The sequence below is a fragment of the Coptis chinensis genome, chromosome 6 (assembly GCF_015680905.1).
Source record: "Coptis chinensis isolate HL-2020 chromosome 6, ASM1568090v1, whole genome shotgun sequence".
NCBI classification, from domain to species: domain Eukaryota; kingdom Viridiplantae; phylum Streptophyta; class Magnoliopsida; order Ranunculales; family Ranunculaceae; genus Coptis; species Coptis chinensis.
Window position 1 is genome coordinate 25,367,442 of NC_141461.1, and position 8,472 is coordinate 25,375,913.

General features: G+C 33.9%; 1 protein-coding gene across 2 annotated transcripts; it reads right to left on the reverse strand.

Annotated features, from left to right (window-relative positions):
- Positions 1 to 1,216: 1,216 nt before the first annotated feature.
- On the reverse strand, positions 1,217 to 6,393 carry LOC147492309 (tryptophan synthase alpha chain, chloroplastic-like). 2 transcript variants are annotated; one of them, XM_086566487.1, is made up of 9 exons: positions 6,117 to 6,393; positions 3,844 to 3,990; positions 3,688 to 3,753; positions 3,470 to 3,578; positions 3,026 to 3,102; positions 2,727 to 2,804; positions 2,145 to 2,222; positions 1,612 to 1,671; positions 1,217 to 1,517 (listed from the first exon to the last, which is right to left on the reverse strand). In XM_086566487.1, exons 1-9 carry the CDS (start codon positions 6,294 to 6,296, stop codon positions 1,383 to 1,385), a joined length of 930 nt encoding a protein of 309 aa, XP_086422613.1. In that variant the 5' UTR covers positions 6,297 to 6,393; the 3' UTR covers positions 1,217 to 1,382. The 2 variants fall into 2 exon arrangements, with proteins under 2 accessions (XP_086422613.1, XP_086422614.1); XM_086566488.1 differs by lacking the exon at positions 6,117 to 6,393 and adding an exon at positions 4,086 to 4,199.
- Positions 6,394 to 8,472: the final 2,079 nt, after the last annotated feature.

Here is an 8,472-nt window from a genome sequence, read left to right on the forward strand (position 1 = left end):
ATAGATCCACAAAAAAACCACGACCTCATTCTTCTTCCTCCTAACAAAAGTCATCTCTGGACAAAACTTCATAGTTGGGTATTGATTTGTGTATAATTCTTCAATTTGGAGATGAGTTTAATTTACCTTGGAGTTATCCTCATAAATATGAAGTGGGTTATCCGGTTATCTGTTGAAGTGAATTCTTTGACTTCCATTGAATCATTGATAAAGAAATACCTTATATTGTTATGACACATTTTTTTATGTAAACCATTGGAAGGAATTAAAGATATGGTTGAGTTGAGAATCTTGGTGAGTTTTTGTATCTGTTTGATTCTATTGTTGAGCAGGAGGTAATCAATTTTCAAATGAGTTCTTCAAACTTGATTGAGTTGGGTTTTAATTATATTTTCCTTTTGATTCTTAAGATTTGATTGTGGGTTAACCGGTTCCATTGAGTTTCCAAGCAGAGTTTTCATGAAAAAACGTGGTGGTGGGTGTCCCTATAGTGAGGAGAGAGAAAGAGGATGAGGAAGAAGAAAGAGGATGAGGAAGAAGAAAGAGGCGTCAGTTTTTACCTAATTTTCTAATCTAATTTGTGAAAGAAAAATAAAATGACTATTGTACCCTCTCATATTTGCTTTGTGAAATTAACGCAAAGATCCGGACGTTGGATCGGGTATAATCGAATGGACGGATGAGAAATTACATTAAGATGAAATTTGTCATTTTAAGTACATCAAGGTAGCCAACCCATATATATATATATATATATATATATATATATATATATATATATATATATATATATATATATATATATATATATATATATTTATTTTTTTATTTATTTATTTATTTATTTTTTTTTTTTATAAGTAAATTTTATTCAATTGGTTACACAATGTGGTACAAGTGTTAGAGAAGTTCACTTACAACTTACAAGATGCAACCAGTGCACAAGCGGACTAGATACCTCCTAAGACCTCTTAGCACTAGTTCCAATACCGTAAAGCTCTTCTAAAAGAAAAATTACGTCCCAAACGACGACCTGTAGGCCCCAAGATTTCATCCTATCACTAGCAACAATGTTATTGCTAGAGGTGCACCTAGTTAGTCAACATGATCATCTTCATGTTCCCTCTCTAGGATAGACTGAAATCCATAGTTTGTTCATTCCCACGGCTCTTAGTGTTATTCCCATGTATTTCCCCGAAAAGCTTTTCAAGGCCCATTCTTCCCGATTCAGATGTTATTCCCAAGTTGGTTGCTAATGGCATGACCATATAAGAATTTTCTTACACACTATAAGATATCAATCTAATTATTCTGTACATTTCTAAATGATATGTGATGGCATTAAGAGTGACAGGCTATGCCACGTTCGTGGAAAGCTGTTGTTAAGGGAGAGCAGATTTCAGAGACTTGGTGAAGATTTCTAGTTCTTTCAACCCCTCTACAGGAGAGTTTGCTTCCCCAAGGAGCTTCACCAGGGCACTACCGACAATCACCCCGTCAGCTCCCCATCGCGCTATCTGTAACACATAAGATTATAATTGAAATTGTTGCCAGAGCAACTAGCTAGTGTTTACGCATTTATACACATCAACGCTGCATAATTTAATTTACCTGTTGTACGTGCTCTGGTTTTGATATGCCAAAGCCAACTGTTACTGGTTTGCTTGTCACCTAATTAAGAAAGGATTGTGTATTAGGCAATAAGCCAATAAGGAAGAAATAATAGCACGCATCTATGTCATCTGGTATTAGCAGCTTAGCACTAGCCACTAAGAAGGTGCACGCACTACCTCTAGACACTAGCTATGCAAAATATATATGGAGGATCTTGTTTCCATACTGTGTTATACATTTTCAAATGAACTGATTTTTTTGTGAGGGTGATCTTTGTTGTGTGGGGAACATCTCCACCAAAAAACCGTTTCTAATTCATGATTTTTTCGCTAGGTCTTAATAGAGTAATAGATAGTGCTAACTAGATGAGCTATAGTACGTGGTAACTAGATGATTAATATTCTAGATTGGTCTTAGGGATTATCCATCGCATTAACTAACAATTAGAAATTTATAAACAAGGTTAAATCCAATTTTTATTATTTCGGATAAAAGTATAACATATATATAGCTAAAGACAAATCAGCAACCTCTTTAATTTCGTGAAGAAGTGATTGAACCCTTGGGTTTACAGATGCTCGAGCGCCAGTAACACCAACAGAGCTCACCTGTTTAAGATATAAACTGTCCTTAGCACTACAGATATATAAGTAATGACTAACCGATCTTGATAATACGAATAATGACAAAAGTGGTCTGACCCTACCAGTCTAGCTACCACAGAAAATTGAAAAAAATTTGTGATAATGAACTGGATCTGAAAGAACTGATTGATGCAATTAGCTTCAGATGATGTAACAGGAAAATGTTAACAGTATATAACTAAACACACTGAAAGGAGACTCCGTCTGGGAATCAAGAATGACAAGATTAGAACCAAGGATACAAATATTCAAATGCCAAGTTGACCCTCAAACAGTTAGTTTTCCTTTACAACTGTGTCTGGACCTTATTTAACTCAAGCAAATAAAGGTATGATCAAGGGAGTGTCACTTAAAATTATGGTGGTTTTTCGTCTCTGTTACTTATACGTACACTCTTTTCTATTGAATATTAGCATTTGGCCCCTTGACCGATAAGAAAAAAATATTGAACTAAGAACCACAACTTACAAGATATACAAATCCTTCCGCAGCTTCAACAATAAGTTTCATTCGTTCTGTTGATGTAGTGGGTGTTGTCAGCTGTACCTGGTGCAGCAAATTTATTTGTTAATTAATAATTACATATTGCAATTATGAATTTCACTGGACCATATGTAAGAAAAGGAATTCAGACTGCTCCTATACCCGAGTTTTAAGTTTTAAGTAGGGATTATATGTGGTAAAGAGTTCCTTATTTTTTTTCTAAAACAAGAATAACATTAAGGAAGATAATCAACAAAATAGAGAATTGGAGATAAACGACCTACCATTTCAATGTCGTTCTTGGCAGCTTCCTTTCTCAAGTATGCAGTCTCCTCTAGACGCACATCTGGAACTACAAGGCCTGAACGAAGGATGGATGTAGTGAAGTTACAAGGCAGAATCACGTAGAACTAGAAAGATAAAATTAAAGGAAGGTGGCTTATGTTTGTTTTTCAGTGTAATTATATTTTTGAGTAGAAATCGAATTAATGAAGTTCTTATTATCGCCAGAGTCTCTGGAGCAGGACTTTGTAATACAGTTGTTGCTTTTGAAAGCAAATTTATCACAGTTTTGGGCAAATCTCTGCCTCGTCCCCATTCTTTTCCAAGGAAACACCACCAGACTTCATAGATATAAAAGTATAAACTATACAAAACTCTGATTCTGGATTTTATTATACATTAATGTGAATGAGACAATTATACTCAGGAAAAAGGTTGAACCTAACCGTGTACACCAGCATCATTTAAGGCAGCCATAAAATTTCCAATACCACGCTTATGTATCACATTGTAGTATGTGAATAATGTAATTGGGCAAGATATTTCCGGTAGCACCTGGTTTGTCAAAGTTGAATTCAGATTTTAGAAATCCACAAGACACCAAATCCTACCCCATAAATCAGAATTATATATGATAGTCCTACACATATGGCTAGACTACTACCTTCTTCAGCATGGACATTATTGAATCCAAACTGGTTCCATTTGCTAGAGCACGAGTACAGGCAGCCTAAAAAAATATAACCAAATAAAAACTTTAGAATCAGATATTGCTAAAGTAAAAAGGACATAAGAAATAACACAATAACCGAATATTAACCTGTATAACGGGGCCATCAGCAATAGGATCAGAGAATGGTATACCCAATTCAATTACGTCTGAACCACAACTGTCTAGTACTTTCAGTGCTTCTGCCGTTGTGGAAAGATCAGGATCGCCAGCCACGACGTATGGAATGAACGCCACCTTTGCATTTGAGAAAGAGACTCTTAGTGAAATGTAACATCACTATGAATTAAGTGACATAAGTTTCGCGTTTGAAAAAAGTTATGCGACAATACATTTGTACGAGAACAAGCACGAAGGGCCTCCATCCTCCATCCGTGCGTGTTCCTGTAACATGACTAGTCCAAAATATTGGTTGTTTAGGTGCTTTCATGGGCAAAGGACTAACACTATGTAGGCCTCTAGTCATAGTCATACACGTTAGTTGATGGGGCCCAACACTTTTTTTTTCTTTTTTCTTTTTCGCTAACCACCACCCTATAGTAGATGGGGCCTAACACCTATTATATGTATGTGCCGCCATGACTTTTTGTGGTGCATTATTTTTTTGTGAGTCACAAGTCAAACGATTTTGTAGATGAAATAGTATGAAGCATAATACAAAATATCAGGATATCGACTCCTGATTTAAAGATATGTATCGTGGATATATATATATATATTTTTGGGGATATTTGACACTATTTTATATGCAAATATTGTGGATATTTTTTGATGTATCATAATATATAATTTATATTTATTTGAAATATAATAATAAATATTAAATAAAATTATTACCTACACAAAATATCACCGAATATCTTCAAATATCATAAATATAGTTGAAATATCACCGATATTTATAATCTTATATATCTCTAAACATATCGTGATATTTAAATATTTTTTGTTGAAATTTCGATATATATTGTGATATTTTGTACTATGATATGAAGTATATATAATCATAGTACAAAATATCAGGATAGGAGTATTTATCGATACTCAATTTCTGGATATGTATCGTGGATATATCCCTCTCTTTAGAGATATTTGACATTGTTTCACATGCAAATATCGTAGATATATCTAAAATATCGATAAATATCGTAGATATTGTAGATATTTTTTGATATATCCTGATACATTATTTATATTTATTTGAAATATAATAGTAAATATTAAATAAAATTGTTATATATATAAAATATCTCCAAATATCCCAAAATATCACAAATATCACAAATATCGTCAAAATATCACCGATATTTACAGTCGTATATATCTCTAAATATATCGTGATATTTATATATCTTTTTCTAAAATCTGGATGAATATTCCCAAATATCGAAATATATCGAGATATTTTGTACTAGGTGCATAATTGCCTATTTCCATATTATCCACTTTTTCTTTTTGCAGTTTTCTTAACAATCTCTAGTAAAAATTTACTTGTAGATGAAAATGATATGTAAAAGAACTATTAGAACACAATAAGTTTACAACAGCATTAAAAATATTCGTTATCTCGATCTCCAATTAGTTTGGACAGACCAAGTCTGAATATAAGTATAACAGTGATGGTCATATCATAAATTAATAATAAAGTCCGATTGGAAGGTATGTAAACAGTGAAAGTTTAATTTACATGCAACAAGACTTCAAAACGTCCCCTTAGTCTTACCGAAGACGTGGATCAGGGAATTTGTAGTCATCTATGTACCTTACAATTCACCATAACAATCAAATCATAATCAATTTAAAATTTAAAATAGTATACCGTGCAGGAATCGGGTCGTGTAGACCCGATCCGATTACAGAATATATTATATTCGGGTCAATTTTCATATCCGTTTATGTATTTGGGTCGAATTCGGATTTGGATATAATTTTTGGATATTTTTTAAATTTGTAGTGTTATCTTGATCGGGTTAGTTGGATTCGGTCGGATTCGAGTTGGATTTAAATATTAAATTTCGGATATAATCGGGTTCGGATTTGGATTCCGTAAAATTATTCGGATTCGGATATAACCATATCCGACCCGAACCCAAACCCAAACCCAAACCCAATCCCTACCCTAATACCATAAAACGGTGGGGGAAGACGGAGAGAGAGATAGGGATGTTTTAGTGTTCAATTGAGAAAATAAAAATTTGTTTGTGATGAAGCAGACAGACTGAGAAGTACCTTTAAGCGTCTCTGGCCCAAGACTCACTTTGTTCGAGATCATTTTATATGATCCTTTAAATAGATGAAAAATGGCAAGATACAAATTAATTTTCAATAAAGATTGTACATCCAAAGGATTTTGGAAAGCTTACTTTGCCTTGTTGTTTCAGTTTGGTGAATGTATCAGAAATGCTCACAGGAGCAACACTTAGAGAAGCCGTTTGTGTTGAGGATTTGAATGACCGAATGGGTTTTTCATTTGGAAGACTGAAAATATGGGTTTGAGGCTTTTTGAGTCCAAAGATGCTGCATGATTTTGGAGCCATAGCCATCAGTACGTCTATGAGAAAAGTGTTGAGAAGTGGTGATATGATGGCACCAAAGCTCAGGTGTACTCCTGCTTGAAACTGTCTTACTGTAGACGCAATGTGTGGCTTTGGTTCTTTTATAGCACAAAATTAAGGAGCAAAAGGTTGCTTCTTGTTTCTAGCTGGCGCTGTTCTCCACTACTCCCTAACCCAAGGAACCGTGAAGGCAAACTGTATGCCAACGGACTGCCTGTTGCACATTTATCACATAATTCACATTTTTATTGAAATGCATGAAGTCATAAAAGTCAATATTCCAACTAAGTCGCGCATTTGTCAGATTTGCATTGAAATGAATGAGTTTCATAAAAGTCAATAGTGAACTAGCTAGTTATGGACCTAAGCAATTACAATTGGTTTTCAAAACTAATCCGTAGAAGAGCGATATGGGGTTAATAGGTGATTTAATCAGTTATATATATATATATATATTTGATATTTTCAAAATATATAATAGTATAATCATATCAAATATTTATAAACAGTGATCCGAAATACAACAACAAATATTAAATTCTCATAATCACATCTAACTAGCTCAATTTTGAAGTACTACTACAGATATGTCAAATACAAAAATTACTTTAAATATTTAAAGGAATAAGGGGATTGAGAAGCGATAATATTTATTATAGAGATAATACAATAATTTGTATATTTAACTTTCGTTAAGGAGGGGAAAATAAGTAAACTCTTAGCTTTGTGTATTGATTGGATTCTATTATTATTAATACGGTTTAAGAATCAAATTCGTTAATTTTACGTATTTTTTTGGATGAGGAACCAATATTTTCAATATTTTTTTTTTTTCCGGTTTAGCGAGAAATCACTCATCTCGGCCGATTAATAGGTCAATTCGGTGATTAAATCGGTTCGGTGAGAAAAAATTAAAAAATCGGTAAAAACTAATCGGTTTACAAGCGATATGTGATTAATCGGCCGAGATATCCGATATTGATAGCATAGTTAAGGACTCATCTTTGGGACTTGCCAATAGTTCTTGTTTTATTTTGCTACTTCACTTTACCATCATAAGGGCATCTCCAATGGCGGTTACAAAGTTTCTCTTTCTCTCTCTAATTCGCTCTGATTTTACAATTTGTTTTGGAATGAATCGAGTGAATCCTTTTCTTTCTCCTTCCAGTCTTTATATAGTGTTCCAGTTATAGTCTTGTCCAATCATTTCTTGCCACGTGTCCATTCTATTCTTCCTCCTCATTTTTCCGCTTTGAACCTACAACATACAAACTTATGCGCGAGATATCGACATTTCGAGTTATTTACGATATATGGGCTAGAATATCGGGTTGACGATATTTGCCCACGACATCGCCCCCTCTCGAAACTTTCAAATTTCAAACTCGAAAATTTGAATGCTTCGAGAAACAATCATGCAAAAATTTCAAACTGAAAACTAAAATTCAAAATTCAAATTATCAAGCAGTTACTATTAGAAACGAAAAACCGTTTCAAAATATCGAATATAAAATTCGCTTTCACTTTCTCTCTCGTCACTTATTCGCACAAAAGCTTGAAACATTAAAACCCCACCACCATTAACAACCTCTGAAAAGCTTCATCTTGGAATTATTCGTTGTCTTCTTCACTAGATTTTCCTGCAATCTTGTCAGGTAAGTTAAAATAAAACTTCAATATGTTTTTTGCTATCATAAACTCTTCTCTTTTCATCTATTTATCTTACTACTTTAAAGAGAATGGTTCGGTGAATAGTAGTTTTTCCCGATACTGCCCCTATAAAGTTTCGATAATTACGGTCGTGTAGGTTTGTAATAACATGTTTGAGTGAAGGGTAAAATGGGCAGTTAACCAGTCAATTTCAGACGCGTCTCCTCAATTTTAGCACATTGCCATCCGTTTTGCAAAAAATTACAATGTTTTGCCACTGCCCAAAACAACTGACATGTCCTCAGTTTTGCAAATATTTGCAAAATTGCCACTGCCCGGGTTTTATACTTTTGTGGTGCTCGGACCCAAAAGCTGACCGAAAATTGTATTTTGCTGCCCGACAAAAAAGAAATGAAATAAAGAAAATCTGACCGCACACGTGGCGAATGCCACATGCCAGTTTACTAGTCTTTAATAACGCATATGTTCCTCTTCTTAAATTAAAAGAGTTAGG

Bases quoted from the DNA above. Each gene is read 5' to 3' on its own strand.
- LOC147492309 (XM_086566487.1), bottom strand. From the start codon at position 6,296: ATGGCTATGGCTCCAAAATCATGCAGCATCTTTGGACTCAAAAAGCCT. The intron at 3,579-3,687 runs GTAGTAGTCTAG...TTGACAAACCAG, and splicing joins TAATGTCCATGCTGAAGAAG to GTGCTACCGGAAATATCTTG. The intron at 1,672-2,144 runs GTTGCTGATTTG...TTTCTTAATTAG, and splicing joins TTCTTCACGAAATTAAAGAG to GTGACAAGCAAACCAGTAAC.